Here is a 25,458-nt window from a genome sequence, read left to right as displayed (position 1 = left end):
CTGTGCCAGGCACTGGAGATTCAGACATCACGGTTCCCAGTCCCTCCTCCACCAGGTGCTGGTGGCCCGGTGGTGTGTGACAACATATACAAATAGAAGAACTGAGGTACCACATGGCTGTTTTCATGAAGAGCATGGGACCACAGAGAGGAAGTGATCCACTGCTGGGAGAAGTTGAGGAAGGGCCTCCCAGAGGGTGTAAAGCTTGAATTGAGGGGGGGAAAACCAGAAGAGGTGGATGGTGGCAAATGCAGTGCCCAGCATGCCTACTAAGGATCTGGGGCCACCTGCCCTTCTCACTGCAGGCCAGCCTCACCGAAAGAATTTGACTCTGGCATTGAAAAGCAGTCTAGGGTCCTATATTCATTTTCTCTTGCATGTAACCAAGTGCCACAAACTCAGGGGCTTAAATGAACATCGATGTATTAGCGCGGTCTGTGGTCAGAAGTCCAGGAAGGTATGGCTGGATTCTACGCTCTGAGTCTCAAGCCACTGAAACAAAGTTGGTGTGTTCTTTCCTGGAGATTCTGGGGAGAATTCCCATTCAGGCTCATTTAAGTTGATGGCAGATTCGGTTCCTTGTAGCTCCCCTTCATCTTCAGGACAGCAGCATTCCCATCAGGCACACCGAGTCCTTCCAGGACCACCATCTCTCACCTCTCGTTCTGCGTTCCTCCTCTGTTTCTAAGGGCTCCTGTGATTGCACTGAGTGACTTTAGATAATCCAGGACAATCTGTGTTTTAAGATCAACTGATTAGTAACAGTACTGTGAAGTCTTTTTAGAGCATTTGTCCTCAAACTTTTTGGCACCAAGGACCAATTTCATGGAAGACAACTTTTCCACAGATGGGGTGGTGGGATGGTGTGGGGACACATTTATTGCGACTTCATTTCTATTATTATTACATCAACTCCATTTCAGATCATCAGGCATGAGATCTGGAAGGTTGGGGACTCCTGCTTTAGAGGAGTAAAGTGACAGATTCGCAGTCCTAGGCATTAGGATCTGGAATCTTGGGGTGGGTGGGTGATAATTCTGCCCACCACAGTACCCTACCTGGACCTTGGCATCCATCAGTACCAAGCACAGAGTAGTCCTGATGAGCCCAGAGGAACACTGTGCCTCTTGCTAGGTGACCAGGGTCAGTCCCTGCCCTGCCAGGCTTCTTCCTCCTTTGAGAAGTATTAGTGAATTTCTTGGGCTTTCCTGGTGGCTCAGTGGTAAAGAATCCACCTGCCAACGCAGGAGAGAGGGATTTGATCACTGGTCCGGGAAGAGTCCCCTGGAGAAGGAAATGGCAACCCACTCCAGTATTCTTGGAGAACCCCATAGACAGAGGAGCCTGGCAGGCTACAGTCCATGGGGTCACAAAGAGTCAGACAGGACTGAGCAACTAACACTTTCACTTTTCAGTGAAGTTCACTGGTGCAGGAGCCCAGCACTGCCTGCCCTACAAGCAAAAAAAAAAAAAAAAAAAAAACCATGTAAACATTTATTATTATTATTTTAAAATTCATCCCAACATTAAAAAAAATCAGGAATAGTCTCATGAAAATCTAATCTGCTTTCTTTCCAAATTCAGAGGCTCTGGTAACCCCAAGTTCCTGGCCAGGCTGACACTGGGGTGCACCAGGGAAGGGAGGAAGGTTAGCACACCCCTTCTCAGAGGTATCTGCCCCAGGAGGCCCTTCTCTGGGTCCACACCCAGCTCTCCAGCGGGTTCCACTCGGAAGGAAACATAATTTACCGGGCAGCTGCCAGTGGCAGCAACTGAATACAGTAACTCCTTTAATTCTCGCAACAACCCTGGGAGGAAGGTCTTGTTCCTATTTTATTGATACAGAAAGCTAAGCGCAGTCACACGCCCAGGGCGCACGGCTGGGACCCTTCGCCAGCTTAGCCTCTAACCCCGCACTGCCCCTCGGATCCGCTCAGCCCCTAGCGTCCCGCCCCCACCGCCCCCGCCCCGGACGAGACCGCGTCCCCGCCCCCGGCTCCAGCACTACTCCGGGGGCAGGGCGGGAAGGGGCCAGAGCCGGGGACCCGCCGCGCCCGCCGCCAATCCTCCACCCTTGGGGCTCCGCCGCAGTCACGCGAAGGGCCGTGCGAAGCGCGCCAAGCCCGTGCCTCCAGCAGCCCGAGGGCTGAGTCCGCTGCCCGGGGCCCAGTTCTGCCCCATCCCCGCCCCGCGCGTCGCCGCCGCGATGCCCGGGAACAGCCGAGCCGCGGGGACCCATCACTCGCGCCCGTCGTCCTCCGAGGAGCCGCCCGACCTGGAGGTAAGGGTGCCCCGAGGGCTGGTGGCTGCGCGCGGACGGCAGCGCCTCCAGCCCCGCGTCCGCGGTCCTCGGGACTCCTGGATGGAGAGCGACCCCGAGCCCAGCCAGTACCAGCCGCTGGGAACGAGGGCCCCGGGATGGAGATGCGGCTGCAGAGCCCCTCCGCCCCCGGGCTTCTTCGGTCCTCTGGGTCCTCTGGGTGCTCGGGTGCGGGAGGCGCACCGCCGCTGGAGCGCAGAGGCGCCGGTGCCCCTGGCCTCAGCCCCGCGCATTCGGGTCGTTACTGGAGCTGTCAAGCCCGTACCCGGAGGCCGGGGCCAAGCTGGGATCGGCGCTCCGGCTGCGTGTTGGGGATCCTGTCTCCGTGTGGCGCGCCCCCGGGTCTGGGTGGCCCGTGCCCGCAGCACGGAGCTCCATGTCGGCAGGAAGCCAAGCGAGGGTCCCGCCGCAAGGGGAAAGCCTGGGAGGCTGGAGGATGTGAGGCGGGGAGCGCTGCTGTCGCCCTGGCTCTTCGGATCCCTGCGGCCGGGAAGACGCGCTGCGCAGTCGCTCAGCTCTGCTTTCACCCAGACCGCCTGAGCTTGGGAAGACTGGGAACTGGAAAGAGTTCTTCTCGGGCTGTTTCCTTTCCCTGAACAAGAACTCAGTGGAGAGGCAGGCAGGGCGCCAATGGAAAGAGCCTCGGCTCTGAGTCAGGAAATTTTAGATGTGAATGACAAGACGCTGGAAGTCTCTGGTTTCCCACTTTGTAAGGCTGGCGGTGATAAATCACACCCGTCTCGAGAAGACGGTGTCGGTGAGGCCCAGGGCGCCTTGCTTGGCACACGGAGGCGTGTCCTTTACTCCTGCAGGTGTGTGGGAGGTGATAGGCGTTTTAGTCCTTTGTCTCCTTGAGTGTATGGAGAAGTCTTCCCCTTCCTCCCCGCTTCAGCTATGTGGCCCCTGCAGCCTGCTCAGGATGGTCCAAGGGGCAGGCTTCTGGGTGGGGTTAAATGCCCTGTTCCCCCAGTGCTCCCTGGCCTACTGGCCTCTCAAAGGGGCTTGGCAACTTCCAACAGGCAGATTCTACCATGTCCCCTGTCCCTTAAAGGATTAAGCAGAGAAAAGCAGGTCAAGAAGGAAGAGAAGGAAAAGGATTCTTGGTCCCTGGCTCCGACCCAACCCAGGTCTTGCTCCCCTCATTCCGCAAACTGATGACGCTGACGGTGAGCACCAGTCTTCTGCAACGGGAAAATCTTTTGAGACTGTTGTCAAAATTAAAGAATGTAAAAAAGTAACTGCAGGCCTCTAGAAATGCCAGGAGGGCTGAAAACAGCCCAGAGTCCCGGCTGAGTCCTGAGTGAGACATAAGCTTAATGCATGCCTGCAGGGGTCAGCCTGGAGCAGGCAGAGCGGATGAAGAGCCTGGTACCAACAGGTCACTGTCAGCAGAACCCTAGTTTCTGAGATAACAGTATCGACTAAGTCATTAAACTGCAGCTCAGACCTCAGACACTAGGTACCAGTCTGACCTGGTTAACCTTTTTAAAAGTTAGTTTGGGGTCACTTAATAAGAAACTGCCTAGTCACCTGAAATGCATTTCTGTCCTCTCCTTTGAAGCAGTTTTTTAGAACCCTTTTCTGCCTGGTGTTGCTTTTGGCTGCCAAGCCAGGCTTCAGCAATATGTGAACTGTGAACTTCCAGATGTTCAAGCTGATTTTAGAAAAGGCAGAGGAACCAGAGATCAAATTGCCAACATCTGCTGGATCACTGAAAAAGCAAGAGAGTTCCAGAAAAACATCTATGTCTGCTTTATTGACTATGCCAAAGCCTTTGACTGTGTGGATCACGATAAACTGTGGAAAATTCTTCAAGAGATGGTAATACCAGACCACCTGACCTGCCTCTTGAGAAACCTATATACAGGTCAGGAAGCAACAGTTAGAACTGGACATGGAACAACAGACTGGTTCCAAATAGGAAAAGGAGTACTTCAAGGCTGTATATCGTCACCCTGCTTATTTAACTTACATGCAGAGTACATCATGAGAAACGCTGGGCTGGAAGAAGCACAAGCTGGAATCAAGATTGCCGGGAGAAATATCAATAACCTCAGATATGCAGATGACACCACCCTTATGGCAGAAAGTGAAGAGGAACTAAAAAGCCTCTTGATGAAAGTGAAAGAGGAGAGTGAAAAAGTTGGCTTAAAGCTCAACATTCAGAAAACGAAGATCATGGCATCTGGTCCCATCACTTCATGGGAAATAGATGGGGAAACAGTGGAAATAGTGTCAGACTTTCTTTTGGGGGGCTCCAAAATCACTGCAGATGGTGATTGCAGCCATGAAATTAAAAGACGCTTGGAAGGAAAGTTATCTATGACCAACCTAGATAGCATATTCAAAAGCAGAGACATTACTTTGCCAACAAAGGTCCATCTAGTCAAGGCTATGGTTTTTCCAGTGGTCATGTATGGATGTGAGAGTTGGACTATGAAGAAAGCTGAGCGCTGAAGAATTGATGCTTTTGAACTGTGGTGTTGGAGAAGACTCTTGAGAGTCCCTTGGACTGCAAGGAGATCCAACCAGTCCATTCTGAAGGAGATCAGTCCTGGGTGTTCATTGGAAGGACTGATGCTAAAGCTGAATCTCCAATACTTTGGCCACCTCATGCGAAGATTTGACTCATTGGAAAAGACCCTGATGCTGGGAGGGATTGGGGGCAGGAGGAGAAGGGGACGACAGAGGATGAGATGGCCGGATGGCATCACCGATGACACATAAATTTGAGTGAAATCCGGGAGTTGGTGATGGACAGGGAGGCCTGGCTTGCTGCGATTCACGGGGTCACAAAGAGTCGGACATGACTGAGCGACCGAACTGAGATGGCAAGCCATTCTGGTGCTTTGACCAATACTTTCAGTTTTGAAATAGAAATAATCTGATGCTAGTGATTCTCAGCCTTACTGTTGGGTAGAATTACCCGGGGAGTTTTTAGAAACGTATCTCGGTTTGGTGGGAGATGGGAGGGAGGTTCAAGGGGTAGGGGACATATATGTATACCTATGCCTGATTCGTGTAGATAGATGACAGAAACCAACACAATATTGTAAAGCAATCACCCTCCAATTAAAAATTAATTAATTAATTAAAAAAGGAAATTATCTGGGTTTAAACTCTACCTTGAGATTCTGATTTAATTGACCTGGGTGTGGCCTGGGCAATAGTAATTTTTTCTCCTGATTTTGGCTGCACCTTGCAGAATGCAGGATCTTCCCAACCAGGGATCAAACCCACACCCTGTGTATTGGAAGCCTGGAGTCTTAACCAGTGGACCACCAGAGAAGTCCCAGCAACAGTAATTTTAAAGCTACTAAGTATCGAAAGGGCAGCCAAGGCTGAGAACAGTCCTAGGCTGTTTCCTTGTGCCTCTGTGTGATTACCTCTTGATACTTCGTGTGCTTCTTTTTTTAATGTTCTTCTTAAACCTGTTCATCCCAACTCTTAGCTCACCCTGTCTGGGGGCTCTTGGTTCACTGGTGTTCCCTTATAGCAATTTTCAGAGAGGTTCCTTGCAAGAGGAAAGGGCAGTGACCAGGAGGGCTTGGGAAGGTGTTCATTAAATCAGGTAGAGATCAACTCATGCATGTGTCTGCAGTCCTGTCTCGTTCTGCACGACCCCACGGGCTGCAGCCCGCCAGGCTCCTCTGTCCATGGGATTCTCCAAGCAAGAACACTGGAGAGGGTTGCCATTTCCTCCTCCAGGGGAACTTCCCAACCCAAGGACTGAATGTGCATTTCTTGGGTCCTGAACTGGCAGGCAGATTTTTTACCACTGCACCCCCTGGGAAACCCTACATCAGGTGTGGTCACGAGCTGAAATGTCCACAGGGCCCAGGGAGCAACATAAAAGGAGTGACCTGGACGGGAACAATCCAGCTGGGGAGGGGACTGGGGCTTGTGACCCGGAGGGCACGTCCTCTGGACAGTGAGGACCACAGCTCCCCACGTCCAGTTGGTTGTGCCACGTGGGCTATCAATTGCAGAAATGGCCACACACTCCATCTTGGATCTATTCCCCCTCTGCAATGGGCCTTTGCAACCCCTCACATCAGGAGGTGGAGTCTGTTTCTCCAACCCTTGAGACCACTGGCCATGAAACTTGCTCTGGCCAGTGGGAGGTTGGCAGATGTGACGCAAGCAGAGGTATGAAAATTACTTGAGCGTTGGTGTGTGTTCTCCAGATGCTTCTGGGACCCAGCGACCACGTAGGAAAGGGCCCTGGCCAGCCTGCTGCGCGGTGCACACAGCCGAGATGTGTGAGCGCAGCTGGTTCCAGACCATCTAGCCCCAGATGACCACAGAGACCAGCCAAGTTGGTCCTGACTAGAAGGACTGCCTGGCTAACCCACAAAATTGGGGAAAATACTAAGCGTTCCTTCAGGTGACCGAGTATCAGGGCGGGTTGCAAAAACTTATTGCAGTACAACCCAACATGGCTGGATGTTATGATCCTTTGAAGAGAAACCAGAAGTTCACATTTTTGTGTTGGCTCCGGTTTTGTAAAAAATTTGAATCAGTAGCCAGCATCCAGAAAGCACTCTCTAGGCCAAACAAAACATATCTTCAGGCTGCCCTTGGCCCTTAGGCTGTTGCTTTCTGCACGGAGGCACACGATTTGTTTATACCCACACCAAGTGGTCACTGATATTCTCGCCTTTCCTGCCCAGGCTGCTGTGCCTAGGTTAGCCTCAGAAGCCATTTCTTTGTATGGAACACTCACCATAGACTTCGAAAGCATCCCTTGGCTGTCTTCCCACATGGAAATGGAAGCTGCTGGTGTTGGCAGTCCTCAAGGAGAAAGTGAAATTTGAGATGGGTCCCCATGGAGGAGGGTGGAAAGGATATTCCTGGCTTTAGGCATGCAAGGGATCAGGCGTGGGTGTGGAGCTGGGAGTGGGACAGTCAGTCCATCAGTTTGGGCCAGAGAAGGGGATTCCTGTAGGGAAAGTGAGGGAGCCAAGGCAGAAGGGAGAGGCCCTAAGGGCTAAGCCAGGGAGTTGACGTTTGATTCTGTGGGCACACCAGGCAGTGTTGTTGACTGAAGGTTTGAGTGAGGTGCATAGGGAAGCAATGATCTGCTGTATTCTGGACATCAGAGTGCCCTATGGAAGGAGAGAAGGAAGGCAGAGAGAGAGACAGAGAGAGGGGATAGTGTTTCTAATGACACGGGAAAACAGACAAGGAGAAGCACTTTGCTTGAAATTTATGGTAACTTCTCTTTACCTTAAGTTTTATAAATTTTCTTCTATATCTAAATAAGACATATTGGCTTTGTTCTCTCTTTGAATTTTTTTTTTTTTTGATGTGAACCATTTTTAAAGTCTTTATTGAACTTGTTGGGGCTTCCCTGGTGGCTCAGTGGTAAACCACCCACCTGCCATTGCAGGAGACTGGGTTTGCTCTCTTGTCAGGAATATCCTCTGGAGAAGGAAATGGCAACCTGCTCCATTATTCTTGCCTGGGAAATCCCATGGACAGAGAAGTCTGGTGGACTACAGTCCTTGGGGTCACAAAAGAGTCAGACTCCTGACTTAGATTTAGCAACTGAACAACAGCATTTAACTTGTTACAATATTGTTTCTGCTTCTATGTTTTGTTTTCTTTGGCTGTGAGGCATGTGGGATCCTAGCTCCCCAAGAAGGAATCAAACCTGCAACCCCTGCATTTGAAGGTGAAGTCTCAGCCAATAGACTGCCAGGAAGATCGCTTGGCATTTCTCAAAGCACGTTTATCAACAGCTTCGGTTTTATCAGGGTTTCTGAACTTAAAGGTATCTGGAGCTTCTAGTTGTTCATTCCACTGGAATTTCTGGACTCCATCTCCCCCTCCCTCCTGGACACCCTCCTCCCTCTTGCCCTGAGGGATTTAAATTATTCACCTTCCTCAGAACGGAGGCTTACAAAGTGGGGAGGGTAGGAGGAGAAAATGTAAAACTCTTACACATGTTTTTAAATCTTGGGGAGTGGAAAGGAAATGTCATGGCTTTGAGAAAAGGGAAGAAAAAAAAAATCAGAAGTCAATTATTGTCCAAGTGCCATGAAAATACAAAACCTATGAGAAACAGTAGTAAAATGGCCATATTTAGACCAGTGATGTTTTGATCTTGACTGCACATTGGAATCCCCTGGCCGCTTTAAAAGTTCAGTGCTGGGTCCCACCTCCCAGAGAACGATGTAATTGGTCTGGGCTGGAAGATCTTTACAAGCAAACTTTCTGAAGGTGATTGTATTGTGCCTGGGAGGTGAGATCTATTGTCCAGGCAGTCAGCGGTGTCTCCCCTAGACTGGGGCTACTGTTTTGAGATATGAAGCCACTTTTCAGCTTGTCTGGAGGAATGCCTGATATCCAGTCTTCGCCATTTTCACAGTAGACATGGGCACGCATACGTGCTAAGTTGGCTCAATTGTTTCCAACTCTTTGCAACCCTATGGACTCTAGTCCACTAGGCTCCTCTGTCCATGGGATTCTCCAGGCAGGAATACTGAAGTGGGTTTCCATGCCCTCCTGCAGGAGATCTTCCTGACCCAGGGGTTGAACCCACATCTCTTATGTCTCCTGCATTGGCAGGTGGGTTCTTTACCATGAATGCCACCTGGGTAGTGATTCCCATGTAAACTTGAAAAATATATGCAGTTTTGGAATGGGATATCTAACATAAGCCACATTCTTGGGTTGGATGAAAAGTCATTCATTTTACAAGGAGGATATAAATGGGCTTAATACAGGTGAGAATGTTCACGTACCGTAACTCTGCCTGTTAAGAGTACTTCGTCCCAAGCACAAATGGGCAGAAGTCATATACACATGGGATGGAGGGAAGGAAGACAAGAAAAACCAGAGGACAGAGCAGATGGAATCCTAAGAAGAGACAGGTGTCAGAAACAGAATAGCCGTTAAGAATGGGAAAACTTTGGAACATTAATGTAAGTTAGCTGTTATGAAAGTGTAAGCATATTTAAAAATGACAGGCATGAGTCTGGCTGGCAAGGGGTCATTTGGATGGGGTGCCACGATGCTTACATATTCATTGCAGGGAGTCTGGGTAGGGTCTGAGGGAGGTAGGCCCAGGGCCCAATTGCCTGAGAAATTACTTTGGCCACCTGATATGAAGAGCCAACTCATTAGAAAAGACCCTGATGCTGGGAAGAATTGAGGGCAGGAGAAGAAGGGGACGTCAGAGGACAAGATAGTTGGATGGCATCACCGACTCAACGGACATGAGTTTGCACAAACTCCAGGAGGTGGTGAAGGACAGGGAAGCCTGGCCTGCTGCAGTCCATGGGGTTGCAGAGTGTTGGACAGACTGAGCGACTTAACAGCAACAATGTTTTTTTTTTTTCCATTCTCCACCTGGAGGCTGTATGGATGATTGCCCTCAAATTAGTAGCTGTCAAACTGTTTATATTTGTGGACAAAGGGTTGCCCTGGGACTGGAAAGATTTTCTTGTATGTGTGTGTGTGGCCGAGTCGTGTGGCATGTGGGATCTTAGTTCCCTGACCAGTGATCACTAGAGAACTAACCTGAACAGTGAAAGTGTAGAGTCTTAACACTGGGCCACCAGGGAGTTCCCTCATCGTTTTTAAAAAAATTAATTAATTAATTAATTTGCAATGGGTCTGAGTTGTGGCACGCAGGATCTTCAGTTGTGACATGCAAACTCTTAGTTGCTACATGTAGAATCTAGTTCCCTGACCAGGGATCAACCCTGGTCTCCTGCATTGGGAGCACATGGTCTTAGCCACTGGTCCATCAGGGAAGTCCCTCCCTCATCATCTTTAAAAATCTCTTAATGTCTTTAAGAGATTTCACTTTAAATATTTTCTTTAAAAAATCTTTGGTATCAGAATTCTTTGCTGTCCCAGTGTGATCTTTTAGGAGCTTAATGGAATTTTCTTAAAATTAATGTGTTCATTAAAAACCAACGTTTGCTGATGCCAGCTATTTTATAACTAAAATATTATAGCTGTCTAAGCATGTCGTGGGGAACTCTAGTATTCCTGAAGGTTCAAGATATTCCACAGAACAATAATTGATATTAGGTTTTCTGCTGCTGCTGCTGCTGCTAAGTTGCTTCAGTCGTATTCGACTCTGTGCGACCCCATAGACAGAAACCCACCAGGCTCCCCCGTCCCTGGGATTCTCCAGGCAAGAACACTGGAGTGGGTTGCCATTTCCTTCTCCAATGCATGAAAGTGAAAAGTGAAAGTGAAGTCGCTCAGTAAGTGTCCCACTCTTCGTGACCCCATGGACTACAGCCTACCAGGCTCCTCCATTGATGGGATTTTCCAGGCAAGAGTACTGGAGTGGGTTGCCATTGCCTTCTCCGAGGTTTTCTACTAAAATATTTTTTAACTGCATAAAAGAAAATATGTAGTAATTGTTTAACACATTTATATGATGTTTCTTAGGCTTTAATGACCTGTCTTTAAGACCCCTGAGACCCCTGAGAATGCATGTGAATCAGTAGATGTTATATTCTTATAGCAGTTAATTCACTTGTGAGATTATTGTTCCACATCAAATTTTAATCCAAATGTTTTTTGTTGTTATTGTTGTTGAAGGGGGGAGGGCAATTTTTAACAACTTCATTGAACTATAATTAATATGCACCAAACCATACATATTTAAAGTCTATAGTTTGAGTCTTGGTGTATGAATGTGTTCAGACGCTGTCATGTCCAACTCTTTGTGAACCCATATTCCGCAGCCGCCAGACTCCTCCGTCCATGGGAGTCTCCAGACAAGAATACTGGAGTGGGTTGCCATGCTCTCCTCCAGGGGATCTTCCTGACCCAGGGACTGAACCTTCATCTCTTAGGTCTCTTGCATTGGCAGGCGGGTTCTTTATTACTAGGGCCACCTGGGAAGCCCAATATGAACGTAGAAATATACCATTTAAGCACATTTATTAATAGATCTATGCGGCTTCCCTGGTGGCTCAGACAGTAAAGAATCTGCTGTATTACCCAGGTGGTTTTCATCTCCTCCTCTGAGAGCCTGTATTTGAATTCCCGAACGCTAAGCAGGCTTCTCACTGCCCAGAAAGCACCTGGAGGCGACCAAGCGGCAGCGTTAATGCTGGCTCCTCCCTGCGGGAGTGGGGTTATTAATGCTGGCTCCTCCCTGTGGGAGGTGGGCGCAGCGTGGGGGTGGGGGCATTAATGGTGGTTCCTCCCTGCGATTGTGGGGGTATTAATGTTGGCTCCTCCCTGCGGGGGTGGGCGCAGCATGGGGGGTGGGGATATTAATACTGGCTCCTCCCTGTGGGGGGGTGCGGGCATTAATGCTGGCTCCTCCCTGCGGGGGTGGGGCATTAATGCTAGCTCCTCCCTGCGTGGGTGGGGGCAGCGTGGGGGTGGGGGAGAGGAGAAGAGGGCTTTCCTTTCGCGCCCAGTACTTACAAACAGAAAAGCCCAGTGTCCCTTCTGGCTCTGACTTGTTCTCCCCTTTCTTTCTCCCACTGAGGACCAGGAGCTTCTCCTGGCAGCTGCCTATGTCTCGGATGCCCAGTACAACAGAAACGTTCCGTTTGAGACATCCCCTCAGGCCATCAGGTAATTCAGGTGTTCAACTGTCACTGAAACACTGAAACAGTGTTAAACCTAGATTCGCCTGTCCTTTAGCACTTCATATTCTTGAAGTTGAACCCAAACTAAAGTCACTGTATCAACTAATATTTGGAGCAATATTTGGGGTATGGCGCGCAGCGTCGGGCAAACCCCAGTGGTGGTGTTCTTCCACGTTTTAAGAGCACGGTCCTCACAGGTCGGGAAGCGCTCAGCACACATGCCAAGGTCAGATAACCGAGTGAGTGACACCCGGAACAGGGAGAAGACATCCGCGTGGGAAACATGGCGTCCTTCTCGCTCGCTTAGAGCTTCCCACGTGATAAGAAGACTTGTTCTTTTACTTTCTATCGCCTTTTGATGGAACTCATATGTTGGTTCTTTTCATGACAATTCAGCTTTTTCTCCCTAACTCCCTAAAGGTCGAACTAAAACCAAAGATTCATCTCAGAATAAGACAAAAAAAAATCTTACCGCCAGGACTGAGGTGTCAGTACCTCCAAAGGCAGCAGCGGATGCCTCATGCCTGGATGCCGTCTGGCAGTTTGGGGGATACCCCCTACAGAAGAGAACCGTGTGCCCGGGATCTCTCTGGGTCCACCATGCCGAGATGGGCTGATAGACATTATAAATCAGTTAGGCCCCTGCGCCATGTAATATTAATAACAGGTCACTCTGACTGAGGGCTTGCTCTGTGTCAGCCCTCCAAAAGGACATTTCAGGGTCCCCAACACCCCACCAGGAGGGTATTCATCCTAGCTTGAGACTGTTAAGAGAATGCACTTTGACAGCTGGTGACTTTTTTCGTTGTGAACATTTTGTAGTGCGCACTCAGTCAAACGCTACCCCTCACTCCTTAGGATTGAAAGGAGAGTGGTCAGAGCCTGGACTTTGTAGTTTATCTCCTATTCCTCCTCTTCGAATGGGGCTCGGGGTAGCCGTTTAACTTCTGCTTCTCGCTTGTAACTTCCTCTGTTCTTCTCCGCTCCAGACTTTACCACTTCTATAACCACTGGACGATGCGGGCAGCCACCTACTTCTTCATTTGGGTCAACCTTGCGCTTGCCCTCTTTGAGGAACCAGCCGTGTTCCCGCTCCCTTTCTTGGTAAGCTCTCAGCACAGAACGACTAATCAGACTTTGTCACAGATGAATTCAGTCGCATTCTTCCCCTCAGATTTTCAGTACCTATGAATTTGGTTTCCTTTTCTTTCTGGGGGAGGGGTTGGAAGAATTCTGCAGAGCTGATGCTTTTCCTCACTAGACAGTGGAAACAAAGTGGCAGTTTTGGGTCTTCTATATGTTCAGTGCAGTTCAGTCGCTCAGTTGTGTGGGACTCTTTGCAACCCCATGAATCGCAGCACGCCAGGCCTCCCTGTCCATCACCAACTCCCGGAGTTCACTCAGACTCACGTCCATCGAGTTGGTGATGCCATCCAGCCATCTCATCCTCTGTCGTCCCCTTCTCCTCCTGCCTCCAATCCCTCCCAGCATCAGAGTCTTTTCCAATGAGTCAACTCTTCGCATGAGGTGGCCAAAGTACTGGAGTTTCAGCTTTAGCATCGTTCCTCCAAAGAAATCCCAGGGCTGATCTCCTTTAGAATGCGTACAAGGGCACATTGCACAGACAAGTGATGTTTGAAGGCATGTTTACTTAATGTTGAGTAGACAATGTGAGCATATAGTGTAATATGTGTCTTGTACTTGCCACACTTCCAGCTCTTTTCATAGTAATAAGTCATTATTTATAGGTGCTTTGAAGTAAAGCATCAGATTACCGAGCTACTGCAGATGGGTTCCAAGTAATAAATTGATGACCTGCCCACATTAATTCCCGACTCACACTGCTCTCGCCTCTCTGTGTACATGTGACAGAGACTGTATGACTTGCAAAGCCTAAAATATTTACTGTCTGGTCCTTTGACAGACAAAGTTCATTTGACCCTTGCTTTAAAGAACAAGGTTTTCCTGCCTCCCATGAGTCTGCGGGTGACTGGCTCAACTGGGCAGATTTTTCTCTTGGCTGGGGTAGTGCGTCTGGTGGGCAGCTGGGGGCTCACGGGGCTGGAGTGCCCCTGCTCTCTGCTCTGCTCTCTCTCGGCCTCTCCCCGTGGCTCAGGCTTCTCCCTGTGGATGGGGGTCTAAGAAGGAGCTGCATCCTAACATGCAAGCACCGTCAACCTCTGCTCACACCATACTTGCCAAAGCCCAGGTGCCCAGAGCCCATCACATGCCCAAGCCCTGAGTCAGCAGGGGAGGACCCTGCACAGGGAGGTAAAAAATCAGAGTTGTGTTTGTTGGTGAGTGCTTCCAAGGTTGGTGGTATCCATTTGATGAGGATGTCACAATTAATGACGTCTCTGGGCAGAAAACTTTTAGCCCAGTGTCTGTCAAAATAAACACCAAACCTGAAGAAGCAGAGCTGTGCGTTCACAGACCCGAACAGAGCTGGTCCCCGGCCCCCACCGCCCGGCACTGGACGAGGTGCACTCCCAAGGATCTCTTCTCAGCCCCTTGGCTCTCTTCTGTGTCCCCACCCTGCTGTTTATTATTGCTCACACACAGCTTGGGCTTGGCTATCTGTTCAGCCAGTGTTTGCACTTCACGTCTCTAAAGTCAAATTATGGGGGATGGGTGGGGAGGAGGGGACGACAGAGGATGAGATGGCTGGATGGCATCACTGATTCGATGGACAGGAGTTAGAGCAAACTCTGGAGATAGTGGAGGACAGGGAAGCCTGGCATGCTGCAGTCTGTGGGGTCACGACTTAGTGACTGAACAACAGCAGCATTACCAAGAAAATCTCATCTTGAGCCAGGGTGTCCTGGAATGCCCCAGGCCCTTTTGTAAGCCTAGTCGTGACAGTAAGTCTCTATAGCCCCTCAAGGATGAATAGGCTGAGAGCTAGAAAGTTTGAAGGGGCTGCAGCCCCTATCTGAGCCCAGGGCTCATGAGGGCTGGGGTCAGGGGTGGAGAAATTGTGCCACCTGCTGCTTTCAGGGCCCAGAGCCAGCCCCCTTCCTCCTTCCCTTGAGAAGTTCATTCCCTCCACCCTCACTGAGCTCTTCTCTCCCCACTGATGGAGAGAAGTACTCCTGTTAGGGAGGATTTACTGTCTCTTGGCAACCACAGGCAAAGTATTAATATGAGTTGCACTCACAGACTGCAAAGCTAGCTGCCTGTGGGAGTTTGGAATTGATACCTGTAGCTCAAGGAGGAGATGGTCAGGACATCGAGGTGGGTCTGGTAGCATCCAGCCAAATCCGGGCAGCAGGCTGGGAGGGCAGCGATCTAAGGAATGATCTGGCATTTCAAAACACATCTCTGGAGCGTTATTATTAGAGACACTGAACTTCTAGATATCTATTCTGAGTATGAACACAGGGAATTTGAGAGCATAGCAGATGCCCGTTTCTGCCAATCCCTGAGCCCCACTTTTCTGAGGAATGCCTTCTGGGGGTCCTCTGCATGCTGATTTACGCCCCTCCCCGCCCCTTCCAGGAAACCCTGTCAGCTGGGTCATGGGATTTGTGGTTGAGAGGCAGGTTTCGTTTTAAGAGAAAAAACATTCCAACCAGCTAAGAATTTTGCTGTAACTTTCAGTAATATTAAACCAAGTGTTAGTTGCTCAGTTGTGTCCATCTCTTTGTGACCCATGAACTGTACCCTCCAGGCTCCTTGTCTGTGGAGTTCTTCAGGCAGGAGTACTGGAGTGGGTTGCCCCTGCCTCCGCCAGGGGGCCTTCCTGACCCAGGGATTGAACCTGCATCTTCTGCATTGCAGGCAGATTCTTTACCATCTGAGCCACCAGGGAAGCCCAAGTAAAACTGAGGGACATTGCTCAGCTCACAGGGTGGTGTCAGGGAGTAAGAGAGAATTAAGCCATAGCTCTGTTTTTTTGCCACAGGTTACCTCGATAGCAGAAGTGCTCTGTCTGACTGCCTTCTTTGGGAGACTGGTTCACTTTGCCAAGGTCACTCCTCAGAAGGTCTTCTGGAAGGATACAAAAAACATCTGCGTCATGGTAACCATAGTGGTGAGTGCTCGTTACAGTGCCTTCCAGAGGCTGTGGTCAAAGGCAGAAGGTATGAAAAGACTGGGTAGGTTTGAGTGGGTTCAGGAAAATGACGGATGCTGGGAGAGCAAGCACCAGCGGCACAACTGCCAGAAAACCACAAGGGAAGCGCAAATTGGGCAAAATGTGACGATGTGAGAGCTTTAATGTCTCAAGGGCACTTCCAAATTAAAGGAAAAAGAAACAGAAACCACAGTTTTAAAAAATGTGCTGCAGGGCAGCCTCAGAACAGAGTGCCTGTTCCAAGTCCGGCATATATCCTTCCATTCCTTTTTCCCTGAATTGCATTTACACATATGAACATGATCGTTTTGCTCCCTGCTGTATATTCATACTTAAGTTCAGGAACATAGTACCTGTATTATATATACCTATATATAGTATATCTGTATGAATGCTGCTCAGTCATTGCGATTGAAAGATTAATGTATTATTTGACTATTTCTTAGCTTTTTCATAGTTCAGTATAGCATAAAGACCAAACAGATGTTTTGATTTTTTTTTAAATAAAAATGCTCAACTTTTCTATGAAAAATATGTGCTGAAAACTGGTGATGGCATCTCCTGAAAGAGGAAGTAAATACTAGCAGATAAGAAAAAATGTTTAACTTGACTAATTAAGAAATACATGTGGGAGGGCATGGTTCTTGAGGGGCTAGCCTACTGTGTTCCCCCTTTTCCTGGAAAAGAGATAAAGCCACTCTTTATACCACCCCCCATAAAAGAACTATACATGAAAGCAACAATAAAAGACCGTGCATTTGCCTGTAAAACAATCATAGCAAGATTGAAAACATTTCAGTCCTTTCATCCCTTCAATCTTGTCATCCTTTACTCGAGGGAAGAATCAGTTGTTTTTTCTGGAAGGCTGGTTAGCTATTCCTTTGGAAAAGCCTTTTGTGTGCAAGTGCTTGCTCCCATATTTCCATTCCTGGGATTTGATCTTTAGGGAAGAAGGATGTGTTCAAAGATTCATCCACAAGATTAGTCATGGCTGAGCTGTTCCTAGTATTGAAAAATTGGAAACAACTGGATTTCCTGACAGTCGGTTCAGTTCAGTTCACTCGGGTGTGTCTGATTCTTTTTGACCCCACGGACTGCAGCACGCCAGGCCTCCCTGTCCATCACCAACTCCTCAAACTCATGTCCATCGAGTCAATGATGCCGTCCAACCATCTCATCCTCTGTTGGCTTCTTTTCTTCCTGCCTTCAAGCTTTCCCAGCATCAGGGTCTTTTCTAAGGAGTCAGTTCTTTGCATCAGGTGGCCAAAGTATGGGAGCTTCAGCATCAGTCCTTCCATTGAATATTCAGGGTTGATTTCCTTTAAGATTAAGTCATTTGATCTCCTTGCAGTCCAAGGGACTCTCAAGAATCTTCTCCAACACCACGGTTCAAAGGCATCAATTCTTCAGCGCTCATCTTTGTTTATGGTCCAACTCTCACGTCCATACATGACTACTGGAAAGACCATAGCTTTGACTTGATGGACCTTTGTTGGTAAAGTAATGTTTCTGCTTTTTAATATGCTGTCTAGGTTTATGACAAACCCAGGAGCAAGTGTCTTTTAATTTCATGGCTGCAGTCACCATCTGCAGTGATTTTGGAGCCTAAGAAAATAAAGTCTGTCACTGTTTCCATTGTTTCCCCATCTTTTTCCCATGAAGTGATGGGACCAGATGCCATGATCTTAGTTTTTTGAATGTTGAGTTTTAAGCCAACTTTTTCACTCTCCTCTTTCACTTTCATCAAGAGGCTTTTCAGTTCCTCTTCACTTTCTGCCATAAGGGTGGTATCATCTGCATATCTGAGGTTATTGATATTTCTCCCTGCAGTCTGTGTTCCAACTTGTGCTTCATCCAGCCTGGCATTTCACATGAGGTACTCTGCATATAAGTTAAATAACCAGGGTGACAACATACAGCCTTGACATACTCCTTTCCCAATTTGGAACCAGTCCATTGGTTCTAACTGTTGCTTCTTGACCTGCATACAGATTTCTCAGAAGGCAGGTAAGGTGGTCTGGTATGAAGCAGAAATAGGTGTTTTTCTGGAACTCTCTTGCTTTTTTGATGAGCCAACGGATGTTGGCAATTTGATCTCTGGTTCCTCTGCCTTTTCTAAATCCAGCTTGAACATCTGGAAGTTCCCGATTCATGTTCTGTTGGAGCCTGGGTTGGAGAATTTTCAGCATTACTTTGATCACATGTGAGATCAGTGCAATTGTGCAGTAGTTTGAGCATTCTTTGGCATTGCCTTTCTTTGGGATTGGAATGAAAACTGACCTTTTCCAGTCCTGTGGCCACTGCTGAGTTTTCCAAGTTTGCTGGCACATTGAGTGCAGCACTCTTACAGCATCATCTTTCAGGATTTGAAATAGCTCAACTGGAATTCCATCACCTCCAGTAGCTTTGTTCAGAATAATGCTTCCTCAGGCCCCCTTGACTTCGCAGTTCAGTCTGGCTCTAGGTGAGTGATCACACTGTCGTGGTTATCTGGGTCATTAAGATCTTTTTTGTATAATTCTTCTGTGTATTCTGCCACCTCTTCTTAATATTTTCTGCTTCTATTAGGTCCATCCATACAGTTTCTGTCCTTTATTGTGCCCTTCTTTGCATGAAATGTTCCCTTGGTATCCTTAATTTTCTTGACGAGATCTCTAGTCTTTCCCATTCTGTTGTTTTACTTTATTTCTTTGCATTGTTCACTGAGGAAGGCTTTCTTATCTCTCCTTGCTATTCTTTGGAACTCTTCATTCAGATGGATATATCTTTCCTTTTCTCCTTTGCCTTTCACTTCTCTTCTTTTCCTGACAATAGGAGATAAATAAAATACGGTACATCCACATCTGTTAAAATGGCCTTATATGCACTTATGTGTCTGTGATCAAGGAGAGATTGCTTCTTGTTTATTAGGTCAAAAGAGCAGGTTACAGTATAGTTGGAACACATCTTTGTTAAAGGAAAAGAAGAAAGAGTGATAGAGCTTCACAGCATAATCTGGAAGGACCCTAGCTAAGGGGTTATGCCAAGTGAGGCAGGGTGACATATTCTGAAATGCTGCTGTGATGAGAGTGGTCCCTGGCGGTGATTAGCTGAGGGCACTTTATAATTAGCATCTCAGTACAGCAGCCAGCCGGCCTCAACCTAGAGCGTCCACTATCTTTTCTCACCCTTCCTCAATTTGTTTTGACTTCCTTCATACACGTGCTGAACTCCCGAAATACACAGAGTTATCTCTCTGGTCTCATTTTTTTAGAAATATCTTCACTTCCTATTATTAACAAATGAATACAGTGAATCCGCTACCTACGAACCTGCAGCTTGCAGACTTTCAAAGATATGAGCCTGTGTTCACACGTACGATCGTGTGAGTGAGGTCATGTGTCTGGTGTATGTGGTCATGTGCGGGCACCTTCTACAAGTCGCTGTGCTTTTGTGTACTTTTCTGTACGGGACTGTATAGAGTACGTTTGTACGTATCTTTAGTTCAATCCCAAGATGTCCATGAGCAACCGTAAAGGCAGCAGGGATGTAACTGGAACTGCTGTACTTTTCAAGGTACTGTACTCTAAGATTAAAAAGGTTTTTTTTTTTTAAATTTTTTGTGTTTTATGTAAAATGTATTTTATGTGAAAAGTATTATAAACCTTTACAACAGTAAAGCTGTTGTTCTTTAGTCACTAAGTTGTGTCTGACTCGTTTTCGACTCCATGGGCTATAAGCCCACCAGGCTCCTCTGTCCATGGAATTCTCCAGGCAAGAATACTGGAGTAGGGTGCCATTTCCTTCTCCAGGGGATCTTCCCAACCCAGGGATGGAACCTGCATCTCCTGCATTGCAGGCAGATTCTTTACCTCTGAGCCACCAAAGAAGCCCCATTACAGTAAAATAAAGTACTATATCGGAGAAGGCAATGGCACCCCACTCCAGTACTCTTACCTGGAAAATCCCACTCATGGAGGAGCCTGGTGGGCTGTAGTCCATGGGGTTGCTAAGAGTCAGACACGACTGAACGACTTCACTTTGACTTTTCACTTTCATGCATTGGAGAAGGAAATGGCAACCCACTCCACTGTTCTTGCCTGGAGAATCCCAGGGACGGCGGAGCCTGGCGGGCTGCCGTCTATGGGGTTGCACAGAGTTGGACACAACTGAAGTGACTTAGCAGCAGCAGCAAAGTACTATATAGTAAAGTACTGTGTATAATTGGGTACCTAGGCTAACTTTGTTGGACTTACAAATGCGCTCTTGGGACAGAACATATTCATATATGAGTGTCTTACTGTACAAGAACCCTCGATCTGAGATGGGACTTGTGACGACATCTTCAGTTCAGTCCATAACACAGTATTGCCTGACACAGGAAGGTGGAGGATGAGATGGCTGGGAAAACTTAAAAAAAAAAACAAAGAAAAGAGTTGGAAAGCATGTACGTCTTTCAAGGCTGTGTTTGCTGCATGACCCCCTCCTGGGACAGGGTCGGAAGTCCATCCTCATCTCCTAAGACTTCCAGCACAGAGCCTTGACTATGATGGACACGTGGGCACTTTTCAAGCCCAAGTCCGACCCAGTCACCATGCTCCCTTCTTTAGAGCATCCCGAATCCCACCAAGAAAAGCCAAAGTCGGTGTCGGAGGCTCTGTGTCCCTCCCACCGGAGGTCCTCCTGTCCTAGACCTGCACGGCCATCCCTCCCACGCCACCTCCTCAGAGCCCCACCCCACACACCCTCAGCCCCTATCTCATCCAGGTTTCCTCCAGAGAGCTCTGAGTGCTTTCTCTCTCTAGAGCTAGAACAATGCCTTGCATGAAGAGGCACTCCGCAGAGGTGTATGGAGTGAACTGGATGAGGGTGCAGAGTGCCCCGTCCAGGTCTGTCCTGCATCTGTAAGCAAAAGGGTCTCACTCCTTCACCTCCATCCCCCTTATTTGAAAGACTTTCTGGGCTCCCCAGGCTCTGGGAATAAGACTTATCTTTGTAGCCTGATCCTCAAATTCACCTGCCCTCGGTCTGAGGGCTTGTCACTTCCTGCTCCCCTCTGCCCCCACTGCCAGGAATCCCTGCTTCCTGAGCGTCCCTTTGCTGTGTCTGCCTGCCACAGCTCTTGACTGCTCAGAGTTGTGTGCTTTTAAAGCTTTTATTTGCTTTAAGATTACATCAAAGGGGACTTCCCTGATGGTCCAGTGGTTAAGAATCTGCCTGCCAATGCAGGGGACCCAGGTTCGATCACTGGTCCGGGAAGATTCCACATAAGGTGGGGCAACTAAATCCACGTGCTGCAGCTACTGAAGCCTGCACGCCCTAGAGCCTGTGCTCTGCAACTAGAGAAGCCACTGCAGTGAGAAGCCCCTGCACCACGATTAGAGAGTAGCCCTTGCTCGCTGCAACTAGAGAAAGCCTGAGCACGGCAACGAAGACCCTGTGCAGCCAAAAATTTAAAAATTAATTAACAACAACAGCAAAAGATTGCATCAGGGAGTGCTTCCTCCAGGAAGCCTCCCCAGATACCGTGACCCTTGGTGAGCTGTCCGGCCACCCCTGCTGCCCTGGAATAACCCCTCTGACTCCCTCCAGGTGGCGCCCCCGTGCAGCGGCCAGCACCAGCCTCTTTCTGAGTCTGTATTTTCTCTCCCACTGTGATTGAGCTTTCTCAGTCCTCAGTGCCTTGCCTCCAAAGGGACTGATCTAACATTTCTGATGATGGTAGATTATTCTTTTTTAACTTACATTTTTCTAAACTGCTCTGGGTCCTTCTTCCTTTGTCCATCCTCAGGATCACAGACTGACCTTAATAAGGATTGATAAGAATTTTCTGTAATCTGCATATTTCTATCCTGTTGTATGTGTGCATGCTCCGCCTTGTCCAGTTCTTTGCGACCCCATGGACTGTAGACCAGTAGACTGCAGATTCTCCAGGCAAAGTTACTGGAGCGGGTTGCCATTTCTTACTCCAGGGGATCTTCCCAACCCAGGGATCGAACCTGCGTCTCTTGCATCTCCTGCATCGGCAGGCAGGTTCTTTACCACTGGTGCCACCTGGGAACTAGGCTAGAAACCTGCCTCGTATGTGGAACTGAAGAAAAGTACCACATGGTGGTAGGTAGTGCTGGTAACTGCCGAGGCTCTGTTACCAAGCCTCCTGGGTCCAGTCCCAGGCCTGCCCCTCTTGCTGGCTGTGTGACTGGGGCCTCATGATCTCCCTCTCTGTATGTCAAACATTTCCATCCAGGAGTGGTACCCTCTGCAGGGGGCGTGGAAGAGTCTATGGAAAGCTTATAGAGGCCATGGCACATAGTGAACTCTCGGATGACAGCCGCTGTTAATGTTCTGTTTTTATGCTATGAATGTGGTTCTTTTCCCATGATATATCATGACCTTCCTCCTGGGTCAGTGAACATGCGTCTGTATGGCACTTCCTCAGTCCTCTAGCAGTATTGACATCTCCGCCCCATGTCTGTCACAGCTGACCTTGATTGATCTGGTCATCTATGGGTCCCTGGAAGCTGTTAACATCCGCGGAGTTCGATGGTCAAGGGCCTTGAGGCCAGTCTTCCTCATCAACTTCCCTGAAAGTCGTCAGGTAAGGATATGATTTAGGATACATAAGGGGGTGTTTAAAAAAATTTTTTTTTACTGAAGTGTAGTTGAATTACAGAGTTGTGTTAATTGTTGCTGTACAATAAAGTGACTCAGTTATACATTTGTATGTACATTCTTTTTCATGTTCTTTTCCATCATGGGTAGGGTGTGAGCGCAGTTATCGTGGGGTATTGAGTACAGTTCCCTATGCTATACAGTAGGACCTTGTTGTTTACCCATTCTCTGCACACACACCAGTTTGGCTTCCCTGGTGGCTCAGTGGTAAAGAATCCTCCTGCCAATGCAGGAGACATGGGTTAGATCCCTGGTTTGGGTAGATCCCTTGGAAAAGGAAATGGCAAGCCACTCCAACATTCTTGCCTGGCAAATCCCTTGAACAGAGGAGCCTGGCGGGCTACTGTCCATGGGGTTGCAAAAGAGTCAGATAGGACGAAGCAAATAAAACAACGTATCCCAGTCTGCATCTCCTAAGGAAGCGGGGCTTTTGTTTTAGCAGAGAATTAGCTGATTGTGTGTAAATGATCCCAGTCTGCATCTGCTAAGGAAGTGGGGGTTTTGTTTTAGCAGAGAATTAGCTGATTGTGTGTAAATGAAACGAAATTTTGTTGTCACAGATCCGAAGGACTTTCCGAAGCATCCGGAACACTCTGCCCGACATCCTCTACGTGTTCCTCTTGTTCCTCTTCAGTATGATGATTTTCTCCCTCATGGCCCTGAAGCTTTTCGGGGATAGGTGAGCAGGCTGCTCTGGAGGTTTCTGCCGGAGAACTCTCCCATGTGTGTGTTCAGCCTGCCGGTGGCAGAGTTGGTCACCAGTGGCTGTCTTCCCCGTTCAGACACTCCAGGAGGGCTCCACAAGGGGAAAAGGGTGTCAGAAACCACAGCTTCATTTATGTCTGTGGGTTTTTTTCACTCTGTGTCGCTGATTCCTCTTTAGGGATCTTAGGACTGTGGAAGGGTCACCGTACTTCACCAACATCCTGGACATAGCGTTTGAGCTCTACGTGCTGGTCACCACTGCAAACAGCCCTGACGTCATGTACGTGAGTCACCAGTTCACATCCACTGACATCTGTTCTATAACAGAATCCACTTTCTTAAAAACAACTGTAAGAGAAAAAAATAGCGATTTTCTGTTTATTCATATTTGTTGTAAAATTTTTGTTGTTGTTGTTGTAAAATTTTTATACAGTTTTTTTTTTTTTTTTGCCACACCATGAGGCATGCAGAGTCTTAGTTCTCCCACCAGGGCTCCCTTACTCTCAGGAATAGAAGCTCAAAGTCTTAACCACTGGACTGCCCGGGAAGTCCCTATGTAAACTTAGATTTAAATAGAGAGGGTAGGCTAGTGCCAACACTTTGCACTCTTCAAAAATTTTATGAGGGACTTCCCCAGCAGTCCACTGGTTAAGACTCTGAGCCTCCATTGCAGGAGGCACTGGTTTGATCCCTGGTTGGGGAACTGAGATCCTGCATGCTGAACAACATGGCCAAAAAGAAAAAAAATAGGTTAAATTAAAACTAAATTTAGATGACCTTTTAAAAAAAACCAAAAGCAACAGGAGACATATCTGGAGACATAACTTAGATATTTGAACTCAATTCTGTTCTGGAAGGTTCTTTGAGTCTTGAGTTGAAACACCTAAGCCATTTTTGTAAAGGAAGCACAGCTTTTCTCCTAAGCATTGATGTGGTTTTCTGGCTAAAAGAAACAGGAAAGAAATGTAAAGGTTAGGAGTTGTCCCCTCCCCCTGTCCCCCAGTGCCAATTCTCCACACACGTGGACATTATTTAGGAGAAAAACATCAGGCTCTTTTTTCCCCCTAATATCCTGTGTATTATGGATTTGCCTTGTTTGTGGAGGTAAGATTATTCAACAGTGCCCCCTGAACAGATGACTCTTGGGTCCTAGAGTGTGGCTGGAGCTCTAACTGCGAATGTCCGCCCCGTCTCCTCCCATAACTCGCTGTGGGGGAAGGGCGGGCTTCCTGTTGTCCAGTTGTGTGTAGGACCCTCCTGTCAACTTGTCCCGGGTTCCTGCTCGCTCCGAGGCCTGTCTCTAGCAAAAAGTGAGCGAGGGAAGCTCCTGGCCCCCCTGTTTTTTCTTGGCTCTTTCCCTCTGCTGACTCCCTCAGCGTCCCCTGCTGTACAAAACCGTTTCCATGAACGGGGGTATGAGCATGCATCCTGATTGGTGCCTTTTGTCCCGGCACCGTTATTTTTTAACATTATTTTTAATTTGTTTTTGGTTATACTGGGTCTCTGTTGCTGCACTGGGGCTTTCTCTAGTTGTGGCGAGTGGGGTCCGCTCTTCGTTGTGGGACCTGGGCTTCTTCTCATCGTGGTGATTTCTCTTGTTGCGGAGCACTGGCTCTAGGCTCACGGCTTCCATAGTTGCAGGACATGGCCTCAATTGTTGTCCTCCACAGGATTAGTTGTTCTGTAGCATATGGAATCTTCCTGGGCCAGGGATCGAACCCGTGTCCCCTGCATTGCCAGGCGGATTCCTATCCATTGTACTCCCAGGGAAGGCCCCAGTGCCATTGTTAATGGTACTTCTTTCATTCTCATAGTCCGAATGTGGATACAAAATTATCTGCCTTCCCTGCATCCTGGCAAGGCATTCTGGTGTCCCTGAAAAGCCTTGAGTGTAAACCCAGCTCACAGTTCAGATCCTTCCTGTGATTCTGGGCAAGTGAATCTCCTTTCTGGGCTTTTGATTTTCTCACTGGGAAGGGAGGGAGTGGGATGGGGGCATCTCCCAGATCTTGCCTGCTCTGGAAGTTGGCACCTCTCTAAGGCACGAAGAACTTCAGAAGGCAGGTCTGGAGTGAGCCATTTAGCATGAAGCATGGTGATGGCTTTGAGGCCCCGTCGCACTGTCTGGGGGA

The 25,458-nt window shown here is 48.3% G+C and overlaps 1 protein-coding gene across 1 annotated transcript in view; it reads left to right on the top strand.

Moving 5' to 3' along the window:
• The first annotated feature begins 2,170 nt into the window (after window positions 1-2,170).
• Window positions 2,171-25,458, top strand: part of TPC3 (two pore channel 3) — a 53,491-nt gene continuing 30,203 nt past the window's right edge. Inside the window, 7 exon segments of the mRNA NM_001161651.1 lie at window positions 2,171-2,281; window positions 11,793-11,881; window positions 12,885-12,999; window positions 15,800-15,928; window positions 22,431-22,547; window positions 23,182-23,300; window positions 23,505-23,606. Of these exon segments, the coding sequence (NP_001155123.1) occupies window positions 2,207-2,281; window positions 11,793-11,881; window positions 12,885-12,999; window positions 15,800-15,928; window positions 22,431-22,547; window positions 23,182-23,300; window positions 23,505-23,606 (746 nt within the window). The 5' untranslated portion in view covers window positions 2,171-2,206.

The sequence above is a fragment of the Bos taurus genome, chromosome 11 (genome assembly GCF_002263795.3).
Source record: "Bos taurus isolate L1 Dominette 01449 registration number 42190680 breed Hereford chromosome 11, ARS-UCD2.0, whole genome shotgun sequence".
Taxonomy (NCBI): Eukaryota; Metazoa; Chordata; class Mammalia; order Artiodactyla; family Bovidae; genus Bos; species Bos taurus.
The sequence above is the reverse complement of the archived record's forward strand: the minus strand, read 5'-3'. Positions and strand labels throughout refer to the sequence as shown.